We start from the raw sequence: 16746 nt of genomic DNA on the forward strand, positions 1-16746 counted from the left end.
CAATGTCTTTGCATTCCGACTTTTCTACTCTGTTGTGAAGAACTGTTCAAGTATTTAAAGCATCTTTAAAGGCTTTATTGACAAACTCTACAGATTTCTGGGAAGAGTCAGAACACATTGTTCTCAAATCTCTTCTTTATAACTTCTACCTGTCCATTTGGCATGCTGTGTATCGAGCCTTGAGGTTTTTCAAAGCCAGAGGAAAAAAAAAAAAAAAACAAAACATCAAGGACCTTCCCTTCTTGTAACAAAACCATGGTGGAAAAGATCCGTGCTCAAATTCCTGCTAACGTTGACCAAGCCCTGCACTGGTGGCACAGAGGGTCTGCGTGAGGAGACACTGGACCAGGGGTCACCAACTCCAGTCCTCAAGGGCTACCATCCTGCAACGTTTAGCTTCACCTCTGCTCCAAAATGTCTGAATTCCCTCACCAGCATTCATTCCTCTCTGCAATAGGCTGGAAACGAGCAGTTTATTTGATCCAGGTGTGTTTGAGCAGAGACGCATCTAAAAGTTACAGGATGGTAGCCCTCGAGGACTGGAGTTGGTGACCCCTGCACTGGACACTCAGTCAAGTCATAATAGGTGTCATAAAATAAATATCAAACTAGTTACGCTCTTTTCAATCTGACTAGTTAGCCACCTAAAACTAATCTGAACAGTCCTCGGAGAAGCATAAGTGTGTCACTACTAAATCCTTTCACCGTGACGCTATAGTTTGTGTTTGAATCGCAAATCTGATATGAAATGAGCACACGTTGCCCTCTTGTGGTCAGCAGTGCTTATTGCATATTGAGTCATTTTATTTTTGCTTTCTCATGGCCAAAAGACAACATAGATGTTGTTGTTGCTTTTTTTTTTTTTTTTTTACCCACAGAATGAGCAGCATTGTTTCATGTATCACCACTAAAGTTTCATGTGATAAAAAAAAAAGCCCTCCGTTTTAAAAGAGCACTTTTTTCCTTACAGGCAAACACATGATATCTCAATAACATCACACCACAGTCATTCTACACACTGGGTGAGTCGCCTCGAATCAGACTCTGGAGTGCAGTAATAATGCAATATTAGTTCCTCTATCCTCCCTATCATAAAGATTAAAAAAACACTGAGATGCTCATAAAAATGTAATTATGAAGAGGTGATCTTTGTGCTAAGCAATAATAATAAAAATAACAGCCCGCTATCACAACTGGCACGGGATTTGCAAGTTTAGGTCACTCCCCAATCCACACGGATTACCTCAAATTTAAAACAAAGAGTTTAAAAGGCAAACACTGCAACACGGTGAGTAAACATTACAGCAAATTGGGCTGTTTTCCTTCAATCTAATGGCAAATTAACTTTCACGTCTTTGAAGGTTTTGAACAGTTTGTGTGTTAAGTTGTATGAAACGTACCTCGACGGCCTCATGTTGTATGTAAACACGATAGTTTCATCACCATCCTCTGTTTTGTTCTTTTTTTATCTTCCTTTTATCTCGATGACGTCAAGAGTTATCAGAGTTCATCGGCTAGCTTTGTTTCCAAAAACCCACAAACATTTCTCAGTGTTAATGGCATGTTTAAAGTTTTATTGAACATTTCTGTTGTCAGATGAAACCAGCACGTCCAGCTTAGGCCGCTTTGCCCCGTGAAAAACCATAAATCTTTTATTGTTTCTTCCAAGACTTCAAACTGGCGCTGCGATTCTGTCCTAGTTGTGTTTTCTCCTGAGTTCAGCTGGATGTTATTCACAGTAATTGAGATAATTGAGAATAATAAAAAGGGGACACTTGGATCAGCTCTTTTAGCTCCCTTTATTTAGACTTCCTGACCTCCTGGCCTGAGAACTGGACGAAGAGTACAAAAATGTGTCTGTCAAGGTCATCAGTTGTCAATCAGGGGGCGGCACCTTTCTGTTTATTGTTTCACTGTTACAATGATTCATCCCCAAAGGCATTTGTACAAATGCATAAAAACATTTTTAGGTAGATAAAATAAATGAATTGAGAATACACCTTAGGGTTGGTTGTTCTCTACTGTTAAGAAGGAAAAAAAAAAAGTTGCGTGAGCTATATAAAAGTATGAACAGCCGGATCCTGGTTACTGCTTCTTGAAAATCCTCTTTGCATCCACGCCTTCGTAGCTGTAACTCTGCAAATAGAGACAAAGTTCAGGTGAATGGAGACATTGCATGACAAAAACTGCAGTCATGAATTTGTTTTATACGGACGGCTGTATAAAAACCGTTGTATAAAACAGATTTACGCACGAGCTGATCTTCCCGTTTGCTACAAGCAGACGATGAAGTTGTTTTTCAGACTTAGTGCTTTGATGTGACGGGCGCGCCTAAAACACAACACTTCCAGGTTCCTTCCTCAAGAAAGAGAGGATAAGATCGATTGGTTCTGGCAAACTTCAAAGATACAATTTGTTAAATATTTTCAGCAAAAACTTCGGCAGAGATTCTTGAGCGTAGCCTTTTCAGTTTTCAGAAAGCGGTGCATCTAGTTTAAAAGCAGGCCGATTCTTGGCAGCTTGCAAACAAACGCAGAGGGGAGCTGTGGGAAAGCTTTTAAATGACCCTCATCCTAATACAACTTGACAAAATATATCATGCATATGACACTGTTTAGCTATGAGATGGCAGCAGATTTACAAATGGGCCCGCTTCACTCTTGATGCCCCTATGGTGGGCCCTGTGCAAGCATGACATGTATGAAATTTTAAAAATCCGGTTTAGTTTGCAAATGCAGCCAGGTGGCTCCATCTTTCACTTCAGATTTATGAGTGGCACTGACCTGCACAAGCTCTCCTCCGACCAGTGATCTTGTGGTGGTCAGGACCTTGTTGTTGTCTTTCCTGGTGAAAGTCCCTTTCAGCGTATCACCCTCTAGCACCCATGTACCCTGGTAAAAAAAAAAAAAAAAGATTAATTTTTAACCTCTATAAGGATTTTAAGCCTGTTGCATTTTTTTATTATTATTTTCCTGTTGATTTTGTTGCATTCAAGCCATTTGTCGTCACTCACTGTGAGGTCGGTTCCATCGGCCATGGAGTAGTCAAACTGGACGCCCAGGGTGAAGTCGATCTCTTTGGTGCGGAACGTGCTGGACTCTTTGATGTGGAACTTGTCCCCGGTTTGCTCGATAACCAGCTTCAGGTTGTCGTGCTCGCCCAGCTTGCGTTTCACCACGTTGACGCCTGGAGGATGTTCAAAAATGCGTGTTTTTAAATTCAAAACAAGTCAAGTGGCAAACCTGTTGAACCTTCTGTGCATCTTGTCGTCTTAACCCTCACGTAGGTCACATCATTACAAAAAAATAAAAATAAACGGGACTGTTATGCAACCTAAAGCGCCTTCAGGTTGCGCCTGATTTGAGCGACTCACCCAGCTGCTCCATGAACTTGTCGTAGTTCTCATTGCGGTCAACCTTCCAGGTCCCATTGAAAGCCATGGCTGCAAGCTTTTCTCCTGGTCACAACCGTGTGACTGAGAATGCCCACTGGCCCTCATTTATACCCACCCTCTTCCCCACGTCGCTGTCAGCCCCCACCCTCCACTCTCACCCTCACCGAGCTGGCATGGAGGATGCCGTCCTTTATCTCACTGATTATCTGTCTGCTGATGTGGCCATTCAAATGTAGGGTGATTGCTGCGCGACCTCGAGGAAGGGCTCATAAATGAGCACAGGGCCCCTCCCTTCTGTGAATCTGGCACAGTTAAACACTGTTACACTGTTCTGCGGGAGGGGAAGGGGGGGAAGGGAAAGACAAAAGCGCGAGCTGTTTGTTTGGCTGCCAGTGGTAGTCACTCAGCTGAGTCCCTCTCTGTCCCTCACTCAGGCTTTTCTTTGTCTGGCGAGTTTGTGCCGTGCATGAAAATGACTGATTGATAGTGACAGCCTGAGATTCTCTGGTGTCGTAGTGAGCACAAAAACAATATTATATAGTGCACGATGCTGGATGGTTTCTATTTGTTTAGACTAATTAGATTGAAAGATGGTGAGAGGTATCCGAGTACGGCTGTTTGGGGACGGAAAGCTGTTGGCAAACAACTTTGACACCAGACAGAGTAGCTAGTCTGGGTACTTTCCTCCCCATGTTAACCTGTTTGTACTTTAAACACCCCATGCCTGTTTTCACTTCAAACACTCCGTCGCTTAAAATAAACCATCTGGAGTTGCTTCAGGGTATCGCTTCAACTTCCCACCACAAAACGTGGGAAGTTGCGTAGAATATCCAAATCAGCTTACGGTAGCTGACTTCCTTGGCTGAATGTTGTTCGTTGTTTTGAACAGATAGTGAGAAATACATGTAGTACTCCATAGTGCCAACCTGAAGGTAAAAGTCCAAACACTTAGTGTCCAGGATGTGTGGGGTTTGCACAGATTTTAGCTTCCTTTTTTCCTGACCACAGATTTGTTCAAGTTCTGGACTGAGGGAAGATCAGCCCACATTTTCCTCTCGGTGACTTAATTGTTCATTGCAGTTTGATCCTGTCGTGCTTTGTGAGTGGGCCAAACCTCATAGTGATGGACGAACAGAGGATGACCAGCAGCTCCATTTGTGGGTTGCACTTCTTGAGCTGCAGCAGAAGCTACAGTCTCTGTCACGCAGTCTTACGGACAGTATCTGTATGCGAAGACTGAAATGGATGAATCCTAGGAACTGGAAGTGATCCACAGTAGACCCAGTGTTGTTGAGGATGATGAGGGGAGGCAGTGTGGTGGTTGTTCGCCAGAAGTCAACGGTCCTCTCCACAATCTTCAGTGCTTTGAGCTCCTGGTGGTTCTGACTGGACCAGTGACTCCACATCCTGTCTGTTTGCAGACTCATCATTGCCTGAGATCAGATCAGTGATCTTGGACAATGACCAGTTTGCAGATGACTCTGAGGTGCAGGCATTTGTATAAAGTGGAGTGGGGAGAGAGAACACCCACCTGGTACTGATGCTCCCCAGCTTCACCTGCTGCCGCCGGTCAGTCAGGAATCTGGTGGTCCATTGACAGCGGTGGCTTTTTTTTTTTTTTTTTTAACAAACATTTTATGTTTTTTTAAGGGTTTTAAGTGAGAGGCCACCACAAAAGGTGATGAGATGGCGGAAAAATGACACATGACTGTTGAATATTCTTATTATAAAATGGAAATTTGAAGTGTCTGAACTGAAATTGTATTGAGCTCTCTTGATTTTTAAATCCAGAAACAAGCCTTCAGCGATATTTGCCTAACAGCTATAGACTTGAAAACACAGCTTTACACTGAGTCAGGTTGGGTGGTGAGCATCTGGTAAAAATCACGAAAATGTGTTTTGATGTAAATCTTTCTACTGTATCTTTGGCTGTACAGTTAAAATCTTGATTCCAACAAAATGTTAAGAACTGATGGTTGCTCAAGGTATTTTCACCTCTGAAGAGCATTTTGCATGTAGGCCATAAAGTTCATTTTTAGTCTTTCTGAGACCATATATGTTTTGTATTAGACTACAAAACTGTTGCATTATCTCAAATACTCCCAGAATAGATGAAGCTCCAATATAAATGTTCAAAACTTTTGCAATCTGTTATGTCATTCACAAGATTTGAATCTTTATTATAAATAAACTTTAACATATTTACTCAAAAAGAAATGCATTGGCAGTCTCCGAAATGTACTATGATATGACTGAATTAGTGCCATAAGAGTCAAATATCATTGTCTGAGAGAATAAATAAAGCCTGATAAACAACTGGCAAACATGCTACACACAGTGCCATTTTTTTTTTCTATTACGCTTTTCACAGAGGAAGGGGCCATTAGATATTCAGTTAAATTAGATTAAGCATGCCAGAAAAAACAGCAACATTACCCATATTGTCCCTAATGATATTGCCATTCCGCTCACGTCTCTGGACAATGGGGCCCTATATTGTATCTGTATTCCTGAGAGGAAAAGCTGTGGCCTCAAGAGCTAGAATGTTGGATTATGGACAAAAAGACTGATTTCAATGTTCACACCTAAAAAAAAAAAAAAGAAAAAAGGGGAGATTATATTTACATTTAAAATAATTTGAGCCATAAAGCTAAATGTGAAGAGATTCTTAGACCTGAGAAAAAAGCTTGACTGGTGTTCTTTATAATAGAGCCAGCTATTCTTTAGTGTTAGCTACTTTGCACAGGTTTTAAAAAGTTGCAGTTTCAAAACTTCTAGCACTTTCTGCCATGCCACTCCTTTCAGTGTGGCTCCTGAACTTCTCAGGCTGCATGAAGCACAGAGCAATAAATACACTTAGCATGCTACCCCTGTTTCTGTGCTGTATCCAAAACTATTAGCTAAGCTAACTCAAACGTAATCATGCTACAGTAAGCTAACATGCTAATGGTTATGTAACAACAGGCAATAAAAAAGGGGATAATTTGTTATTTATCTGAGTCTAAATGCTAAAAGATAATAAGGCAGTGTTTGATTGTAGTTGTGTCTCTTCTTCATAATCCCTTTTACTGCTTTCAGTAAGAGAGCATGTACTTTGAGTTTGATTAAGTTAATCAGTGTGTACAGGTGCCATAATACAGTTAGTTCTCAATGGTGCATAATAAAGTTGTCTGACGTGCAATAAAAGTTTTATTGATATAAAAAACCACACCTGTTTTCGGTTCCATTTAAACTTTCACCATAGTGTTTCTTATCAGCGTGTTACCAGAGCGTTGGTTGGTTTTACACTTTGATGCTGATAAAACAGTCACCAATTATGTTGATTAAAAATATATGAATATATATTGATTAATAATTCTTGTGTCATATCGCAGTTAATAATCATAACACCCCATTAAAAAAATTAATCTGATGCTTATATAACCTCAACCCTAAATCTCTGTAAGATGCACTTTAAAAGTCTACTTAGTGTTTCCTAACTTTTTAAAACTTTTTTTTTTTTTAATAATACATTTTTATGGAATTTTATTTGACCGACCAGGAAAATTATGATGTAAAACTTATGTGTGGTTTTTTTCAAGGTTTGCAAATAAAAATCTGGTTTTCACTTGCATTCAGCTTCCTTTACAATATTACAAAATAAATTAAACTTGTCACCTTGTTAGTAAGTTGAGTCAATCTGTGTGCAATTTAATCTCCTTATAAATCCAGCTGTTCCATAAAGGCCACAGAGGCTTTGTTAGTGAGCAAACAGCATTATGAAGATCAAGGAACACAGCAGGCGGGTCAGGGAGAAAGACATGAAAATATGTTAACTGTCTTTAAAAAAAAACCACACACACACACACACAAGAAAAGAAAATGTGTAGAATTTGTGACCGCAACAAGCTGCAAGATCTTCCTGTTCGTCCAAGCAATGGCAAGCAGGCTGAAGTTGCTCTGGCCAGGGAAAGATAAATATAAATGTGTTGGCCCTGAGTGCTAAACTTTGTGTGTGGAGGAAAACTAACACTGCAAATCACAGTGAACACACTATTCAACCGTGAAACATGGCGGGCAGCAGCATCATGCTATGGGGAAGCTATTCTTCAGCTGAGACACTGAAGTGGGTCATAGTTCATGGGAATGCAGATGAAGCCAAATACAGGACAATCCTGGAACACAACCGGTTAAAGGCTGCATAACACTGGCGAATGGGCCGGATGTTAAATCTTTCAGCAGGACAGCGACCTTAAATATATGATCAGAGCTACAATAAAATGGTATGGATCGAAGCAAATGTATGCATTCTAATGGCCCAGTCAAAGTTTAGACCTAAAGTTGGACTTTTGACTGAAATTCAAAAGTGCTTTTTAGAGACTTTCCCCACATGTGCAGCACACTTTATGATTTCCATGTGTCATTTTCCTTTCATTTACAGATATGTTCTGTGTTGGGTTAATATGTCACATACAATGCAATGTATTGTATGTGTAATGTAACACAACTACATGGAAGTCTAAAAGGCGTAAATTTTTTCCCTAGTCAATCCCTTTTACGCTGCTGAAAATCCCCCTAAAATCAACCCATATTTATTTAAACATAACATTTGAATAGGCCTTTAAAGAGCTGAGGTTTATTTATATTTACATTAAAATATAACCATATCTGAATGAACAGATTTGAAGTAAAGAATGTTCATTGTTCAAAACTTATGAAGATGTGGTTCACACTTAGATCATGAGGATTTTGATTTAAAAAATGAATTAAAGATATTGTACATAAAAACATGTCTATTTTCTGCAATTTTGGTATGCTGTATTTTTTTCCTACCACTCAGATAAATAAGCACACAATTCTCAAAGTGCAGTAATTCCCACAGAAGCAACAGAGGGCGCTGTAACACAAGATGCTCTGGCAAAAAGGAGGACTGATGGATGATCAGTAAAAGTTGGAACATTTAGATAAATTGCTTGGTTTAAGTTTGAAAACTAAACTATTTTACTGGAGGAGATGTATTTTTTATTTTATTTTATTTTTTTTAAAGAAAGTACATTGAGTACATACATATAAAACCCTGGGATCTAACCACAGAACTTCCTCAATAACTTTATACTTTAGTTAATAATGAACTGATGACAGAGTGCGTGAAGCTAATAATAATAATAAAAAAGACAACCAAAGATACAGCTGAAACAAGATACTTGTACACACACTGCACAGAGTGACACTTAACGATTTTCCCTTACTGTCTCTTTATCTGTCCCGGATTTTCACTGGACTCATTCATACAAACTGTAATGAAAAGGCCTGTAATGCGCTCTGGAGTATTTGGACAGAAACCTTAGATGCATTGCTCCACCTTGTGGACAAGCAATGCAGGTGCGTTGCCTCCTACCTGCTGCATGTCAATAAATTGATACAATCTGCTGGGCTTTTGAAATTAGATTTAAAAATCTAATTTCAAATTTACCGCATTTTCTGATAGCTAGAATCAACCCTTGTGTGTGTGTGTGTGTGTGTGTGTGTGTGTGTGTGTGTGTGTGTGTGCGTGTGTGTGTGTGTGTGTGTGTGTGTGTGTGTGTGTGTGTGTGTGTGTGTATAATGACCTGGTTTCTGTCTGAATGATTGGATTACATTGATATTTTTTTATTTCTTGTTTTGTTTTTGCTAAAGTGCCTTAAGATATGATAGTAAATTGGTCCATGTAAATGAGCTGAAATGAATTTAAATGAACTTCCTACGTGAAACTTCAATGCATTTTATGTCACAAATCTTATCCAGAATTATTAAGCAAAGAGGCAAATCATAAACAAGAAAATTACAAATTAAACCATAAACATTTGCGGCATTTACTCGCAATAATAGTTTCTTATGTGTACTTATGTCAAGTTCTGAAAAGGGACAACTTAGCTATTGATTAAAACAAACAAAAAGAAGTAAATCTTAAATTTAAATCAGATTTTGTGAGCACTTTTCACATTCGCTCATTTAGAAAAGAACAGCGCGGCACCTGAGGCCTCGGGAAAGACTCACCTGCAGTCAAATAAAATCGCCACACTTGCCATAAGAAACACAAACAGAAAACAATTCACGGCTAAATATATCCCAGAGTGCCTGGAGAGGGAGTGAAAGTCAATATTATTGGGGCTCAGGGGTGAGGCAATATTTGCATTTCAAATGAGGCTCAGACAGTAGAGAAAGCGAGCATTCAGTCACGGAGACAAGAGCGAGCGCGAACGCTGAAGAGAGCCGACCCGTGGCACGGCGCTGACAAACAGCCAGGACATTATGCTGAAAGAGAAACAGTGTTGTGGGGGAAATGGGATAATTGATCCAAATTAGGAAAAAGTGACCCGAAGCACTTTGACGAAAGGGGGCTGGTGTGAGAGAGCAAATGAGAGCAGTGTTAATGCATCACCACAGATAAAGACGGCGCGTAGCTTCCATTCACTCAAACGAAGTGATCTGTGTAAGCCCACGCTGAAAAAGCAGGTTTTCTGCTTTACATCATTTTAAACCCACTCAACTCCATAACACAAACCACACCAATCTACACTGTGGCAGAAATATACCACCGTAGCTGCTACAAAGAAGCTACTTTCCTTCGTAGCCTCTCCCCTATCTCCTCCTTTCAGAGGTTCGACCTTCTGATATTTATTTTTTCCTGCTTGCGTCGCTGCTCTTGAGGGAAGGATTACATGCCTGGCTTGGCCTACGTCCTACAGCTTCTGCTGATGCCTCCACCCGCTGCAGGAGGCCCCAGCATCGAGGGATACCAGCATGGCCGCTCTGTGGGTTCGCAAATGATCCAGCACCAGGCGCCAAGCGGTGCCACCCCGTGAGTTTGGGCCTCCAGATACGCCTCTGGACGGCCTGCGCCTGCACCGAAAGAACAGGATGACAGAGTTGCAACACGGCTTGTTAAAACACACACGTTAGACCACCTTTTAAGCCGGTTATAGTGGTCTTGGACAACTTGCATATGCGGGAAGTGGATTGCGACTGCAGCAGAGACCAGACTTAAAGGCTTGATGTTTGGGAGACTGTGCAATCTTAAAAAGGCTTAATTTCTTGACCGTAAGGTAATTGGGGGATTATTTTTTGCGTCACAAAATTTGAGAGCACAAAAATTGTTATCAAATGATCATCGAATGCTGGTTGGGGAAATGGAATGCTGTCCCACAGCAGTGTGTGACCAGGATGGGGAGAAAATGCCAAGCTGTTGTGCCGGTATGGCTCTGCCAGGCAACACTTAGGTTGATCAAATGAAAGATTAGTCAAATAACCAAAATACCAAAAATTAATGTCAATCATCCAGTCCAACAAATCGCACCAAGCAAGAGTCAACGGCATGTCCTCTGGGTCTGGACACTCAACTCTACTGCTCAACCCCTTATTGTGTTTTTTCTAACAAATATGCCACCTGTGTATGGTGTGTTTGATTTATGTGGCTTTGTTATTGTGTTTTTAGAAATCATTTTCACAAAGCGAAATAAATGTCAAAAGGTTTTGCTGTATTTTTTTTTAATTCAAAATGAACCCTTTAAAGAGTTCGTCTTCACCACCAACCAAAGTCTCTCAGAGTTCAGCCGGTAAACGTAAAGTGTGAAGCCATAATTCTCTCTCTCATGCTTGATTGAAGAGGTGTCGATTACACTCATCATTGTCTTTGGTTGATTTTAATTTGCGCTTGGCTCATTTGACCCAGTTTTGTTGGAATGAAATCGGCATATTCAGTGCATTTTTCCAACATCTGACCGATTTTAAAAAATTGACAATTTTTTTGTTTTTTACCTGTTACAAATTAGTTTTTAACTTTTATTTTTTTGCCAAACTTGAGTATTTGGGGATCAAGAAGCACATTTCTATGTCAAGTGACCTGACATTCAACCAGTCTAACAAAATTAATCATTATCATCCAATAAGAGCTACAAAATCTTTTCCAAGCAACTTACTGAGTGGACTATAACCCTGAACAACATCTGCAAATCAAACGTGCCACTGTCATGGTCAGTGACTTAATAAGAAAAGAGAATAGGGGTAGATGGGTAGAAAGGGGCAAAATGGGGCAAAAAGGGAAGGATTTACATCTTGCATACAATTAACCAAAGCATCATAGTAACAGTCAAACATGGAGGGGCCAATATGATGGTCTGTGGCTGCTTTGCTGCGTCAGAACCTAATTGACTGGCTTTCCTTTAAGGCAACGATGAACTCTGTATTAAAAAAATATATATTTCTAATATTTTTAAAAAATCCAACAGAATCCTATTTTCATGCATAAAATCTCGATGAAGAATATGCGGCCATCGTCCCAGTTCGTAACTCTTGACGTCAAGCTCAAGCGCAACGGCGTTACGGAGTGAGGCGCTGGTTTAAAGCCCCTCACCGTGTCTATATCTATATGAAAAATATATATATATATATATATATATATATATATATATATATATATATATATATATTTCGAGTGGCCTAGTCGAAGTCTAGACCTAACATCACCTCAGATGCAGCGATGTGACTTTAAAACACAGCGTTCTTGCTTTACACCTCTCCAATTTGGCTGAATTAAAACAGTTCTTCAAAGAACGAAGCAGAGAAAACATTCAACTCTAACAAAAATATGCAAATAAATAAAGTTTTCCTCTAACATTACGAGCTTCGCATTAGTCACACCAGCTCCTCCACAGCAGGTGCGCGCGCATTACTGGCTTTTGACACAACATACGAACAAACAAACAAACAAACAAACAAACACAGGTTTGTTCATAGTGTGAGACTCTGGTGCTCCACTCCAACTCATGACACTTAAGTTCCTAATTGTCATCAGAGTTATCAAATCCTCCACAATTACTCATGAGGTGTAAGGTGACTATTCTCCGGTATTGTGTAAGTAATATTCTGTGACAAACGTCGTCCTTCTCACAAGGTCTTTTTGTCATATATCTATATATCTATATATATCTACCTCTCGTAGTACTTCCCTCCTAATCTTAATGTTTCCTCTGCTCTCTTCAATCGCTGAGGGTTTTCTTTTGTTCTGGCAGGACAAACTTTAAGCTCTTAATTGCAGGTGGTGCTTGTGTGCTTCCCCCCCCCCTCACCCCAATCCCAACCTCTTTTGTTCACACTGCTGTGGGAGAAACAAAGGTTCCCTTTTTTCCCTTTTTGCTCCTTGTTCTGACTCTCAGAAGTAGTGTGAGGACGAGGAAAGGATTAAGTCAACATTTCTCATGACCTCTGGTGACTTTGGGTTGAAGGGGGAAACCTGCATGGTGCTTTCATGGGAAATTATCCAACTCTGCGAATGTGACCGATATCCCAAACAACAACAACAACAACAACAACAAAACGGCTAACTAAAAATATAAGATTTATATTTCAGAAGCCGGAGAAGAAGTGGAGCTCTAACTCTGAAAAGTGCTGCTCTGAAACTCTCCTGCTGGGACCGAAGGAGTCATACTGCTACGGTTATCTGTTGTTGTTCATTTGTTTCCCATTACACGAGCTCCATTTTGGCTAATTACTCTTGACAGTAACTTTTCCCTGCGGTGTCGATTAGATCTAATTAACGACTGCAGGCAAGATGGAGGCCCGCTGCCCTGCTGCAGTCATTTTCAAACACCAATAAATACTCAACGCTACTCTGAGTCAAATTTCCGATGCCTGTTTTTTTCCCTTTCATGGCTTTCACATTTCATATTTTTTGCTCATTACCTTAGCCGATCTGTAATTGCTGAAAGCGTTGTTTTGTTAGAAAATGTGAAGAACAAACTTTTTCTTTCCATTTATTTTTTTTTTTAGGATGGCTTCTTTGACCCTAGCTCTTTTGGTCGCTCAAGTACCTTTCTCATCTTCCACAGCTCCATGCCACTCATTTTTGTCGGGGAGAGAGAAAGAGAGAGATCTGATGAGAACGTCTCTTGAGTGAACACCGTGCAGCACGACTGCAGTGGAGCAAATCACCTGGACTATCTGATTCAGAGTGAAAATGTTCCTTATCGCCGATTAGTTCAAACCTCCATACAAATGAAGCAACAGCTAGAAAGGAGATTAGAGATGATTAAGGCGGGGATGGATTTCTTCATGTATGTACGTATTCCTGCCAACAAGCCAGAACGCCAGATTTACCGGATTAGCAAATCGTAGGAATAGTCACGGATTGCTTCAAATTCCAAGTTTGCACTCTGCTAAGTTTGGATGGATGTTTATTTAAATTCAAAGCATGCACATAAAGCTGAGCTTAATAATTAAGCGGCTGTTAAATCTGCAGTGATATTAAGTATTTGGAATAATTGTTGCTTTATGTCTAGTCGCCAACAAAAGCAGCCGTGTACTCTATGTACAGTTTTTTTTTTTTTTTTGAGCAAATACCATCAAACAAAAGTACTGTGCTCCATGCATATCAGGGTTAGTGGAAAATTAAAACATAACGGGAATCCTAAAACATATCAAGGATTAAGTTGACTACCAGCATGACCGCATCAACTCACCATCTTGGCTCCTATTACTTGGGTTGTACAACTGTGATTTAAAAAAAAAAAATGGCTTCCTGGTTGGCCTCAAAAGAAAGCAGAAGAATTTCAACTCAGATTAATTAGATTAAACAAAAACTTTATAAATCCCGCAGCATCTCAAAGGTTCTTCGAAGAGTCATAAGACGTTGAAGGTCTTTGGGTCATTGGCAGCCTCTAGGGTTTTCTTTAGAGCTCAATCCTTCTTACTATCGACTCAGTACTGCTCCCCCCAGCCTTACGATGTCATCAAGATGAATAGACGCTCAGGTAGACCTCCTGGTCGGTTTGCTGTTCTGCCACACTCTTTTCATCTCATTATTACTATTTCCAAAGTTTAGGACTTTGGTTTTCAATCTTACTTTCCTTAAAAACGTTTTCTTCAACTTCATTCCTGAACTTTCGTGTTCGTTTAGTCTTCGTGTTGCTGATGTTAGCAAACTGTCTGAAAACAGCTGTGTGTGTCTAAACTTAGACACACGCACAAACTTTATTCACTAATTAGACGACTTCCGATGAGAAATCGTTACACTGGATTTTGCTTCGGGGGAACCAGAGTAAAGAGGTTTGGTTGTAAATGCGTAACAGTTTTCAGATTTCCTTTAAGAAATACTATTTCATTATGTATTCAATGCTGAAATTTTAGTTTGAAAAGAGGAAAAATATGTCAAAACACTAGCAATTATTACTCCATGACATGTAATATGTTTTACACGGTTTGACTCTAAAGTTTTATTCGACCCATTTTAGAAACAGCAATGAACTGGATTTTATAATATTGCGATAATATTGGTTAAACATGATCCACTGTGAACCCTTGTTAACATCTGACTTTTCTCTTGTTTCCTTTTCCCGTTTTAAAAAAAGACAACTCGCGTCTCATGCTGGCAGAAGTCACAACTCCGAGCTGAGAACAATATTTTCAGCCAGTGTGTAATAAATGCACGGATGGCAAAAACCATGGGGGCTGCTGTTGAGGGTCTGGTGTTTGTGTGTTTCCATGCCCCCTGATATGAATCTGGGGATGTGCAGGAGTTTGATCACCCCTACTTCCATCAGCACCTGCTTGCAGAAAACCAAATAATTACCTGCACACGAATGTGGGTGGTGGTCCTTATCTGAAACCAGTTGCAGTGAAGCCTGGTGGAATCACTGCTTGTTGCCCAAGGCCTTGCTCATTTTTTCCAACATGATGGGAAGAAGAAGATTTGCAAAGTCATCAGAGTTCCTGGATGCTTCGTGGAGTGACTGTTTAGTGTTTTAACCTCTATAAATTACTTAATAATAATTTAGTTTCATAATCACGTAACCACGGCCATTTTGAATGGGCTAAAATCTTTTTTTTCTGGATATCTGGATGTAGAGGTGACTGATGTAGCACAGCCTTTCTGGATCCTGAATATGATTTTCTTTGGATATCCCAGTTGTTTCCTTCCCACTGTCCAAAAAGCGTGAAATATGATCAATAACTGATTTAAAATGAGCTATTAATTAGCAATAGTCAGCTTCTCTTCTGTATGTTCACCTTAAGACATTGGGCATGCTTATGTCCCTTTTCGGCCAAGAAAACCGACAAACTAGACATCGTCCTTTCTAAATTTAGCCACAACAAAGACATCATTGAAAATAAAGGCTTGGATGACATGTTTGAAACAATAAATAAAAAAAAAATTTAAACATTTTCTTTGAAACAACATGTGTAAATTAGTTTAGGTCTTAGTTAAAAATCATTGGGGTGAAAAAGGTTTATAAGGTCAAAAAATAACCAAGTTTTGCATCTACTTATAGCAAAGCCAATAACATAACTTTGCTAGTAACGTAGCGAAGTTATTGGGAGTTTTAAAGCAGCTAAAGATTTCAAATTTAAATCTTTAATTATCAGCTGTTTATCACAAAGACAGCTGCATTGGTTTTGTTGAGTTAGAAAAATAAACTCAAATGGATTAAACTATGACTTTAAAACCAGATAATAATGGATTCTGTTTCAGGTCGTTGTGGCTTTTTTTTATTCTTTTCTACAGTTTCTTGAACAAATATTTTTCAGATAGCAGATGCTCCAAATAGCTTTAAATCCCAACACTTCTTTTGTCCTGTTCTTTTTTTTTTCCCATTTTATTTTGCTGCCCTAAATTGACATTCTGTTCAGTGGTTTTTAAGTGTCTATTTTTAATTCCTGATCTCCATAAAAGCATGCGTCATGCAATAAAATGTAAGCCATTTTTAAGAGGGGGATCTTTGTGTCCTCGGTTTGACTGACGGGAAACCAGATCGGTTCTTGCAGATCTGGCCCGTCCTGCTCCAGAGGTTTCTTTCCACCTGTTTAAATCCCGTTCCTCCCACCTCTCTTAATGCACAGCAGGAGATACACACAACTGGGCGGGACTCCACCGGGTCCAAACAATACTGACCATTCGCTGAGCATAAGGGGGGGTGGGGAGTGAGGATTACAAAAGTTAGTTTTTCTGGGTCATTCAACTAGAAAATAGAGCTCCTGAATAGTTGCTTGAACCAGTATAAGGAACGGTCATTAAATCACAGAGGGTGAAGTAAAGAGAACCACCAAGTGGAAGGAATTCAGGCATGAAGGAAAGTGAGTGGAAAATAAAATCTGTCTAAGGAAATATATATATATATATATATATATATATATATATATTGCCCTGCGACAGACTGGCGACCTGTCCAGGGTGTACCCCGCCTCTCGCCCGGAACGTGAGCTGGAGATAGGCACCAGCACCCCTCCCGACCCCACTGAGGGACAAGGGTGACGGAAAATGGATGGATGGATATATATATATATATATATATATATATATATATATATATATATATATATATATATATATATATATATAT

General features: G+C 39.7%; 1 protein-coding gene across 1 annotated transcript; it reads right to left on the reverse strand.

Annotated features, from left to right (window-relative positions):
- Nucleotides 1–1772: 1772 nt before the first annotated feature.
- LOC106949758 (fatty acid-binding protein, intestinal-like) lies at nucleotides 1773–3505 on the reverse strand. The gene is made up of 4 exons (XM_015036238.1): nucleotides 3374–3505; nucleotides 3014–3186; nucleotides 2784–2891; nucleotides 1773–2136 (listed from the first exon to the last, which is right to left on the reverse strand). Exons 1-4 carry the CDS (start codon nucleotides 3438–3440, stop codon nucleotides 2086–2088), a joined length of 399 nt encoding a protein of 132 aa, XP_014891724.1. The 5' UTR covers nucleotides 3441–3505; the 3' UTR covers nucleotides 1773–2085.
- Nucleotides 3506–16746: the final 13241 nt, after the last annotated feature.

This window comes from Poecilia latipinna, unplaced genomic scaffold (assembly GCF_001443285.1).
Source record: "Poecilia latipinna isolate Pla-1442-1.1 unplaced genomic scaffold, P_latipinna-1.0 Scaffold361, whole genome shotgun sequence".
Taxonomy (NCBI): domain Eukaryota; kingdom Metazoa; phylum Chordata; class Actinopteri; order Cyprinodontiformes; family Poeciliidae; genus Poecilia; species Poecilia latipinna.

Bases quoted from the DNA above. Each gene is read 5' to 3' on its own strand.
- LOC106949758 (XM_015036238.1), bottom strand. From the start codon at position 3,440: ATGGCTTTCAATGGGACCTGGAAGGTTGACCGCAATGAGAACTACGAC. The intron at 3,187-3,373 runs GTGAGTCGCTCA...AACATCCTCCAG, and splicing joins CAAGTTCATGGAGCAGCTGG to GCGTCAACGTGGTGAAACGC. The intron at 2,892-3,013 runs GTGAGTGACGAC...TTTTTTTACCAG, and splicing joins CCGATGGAACCGACCTCACA to GGTACATGGGTGCTAGAGGG.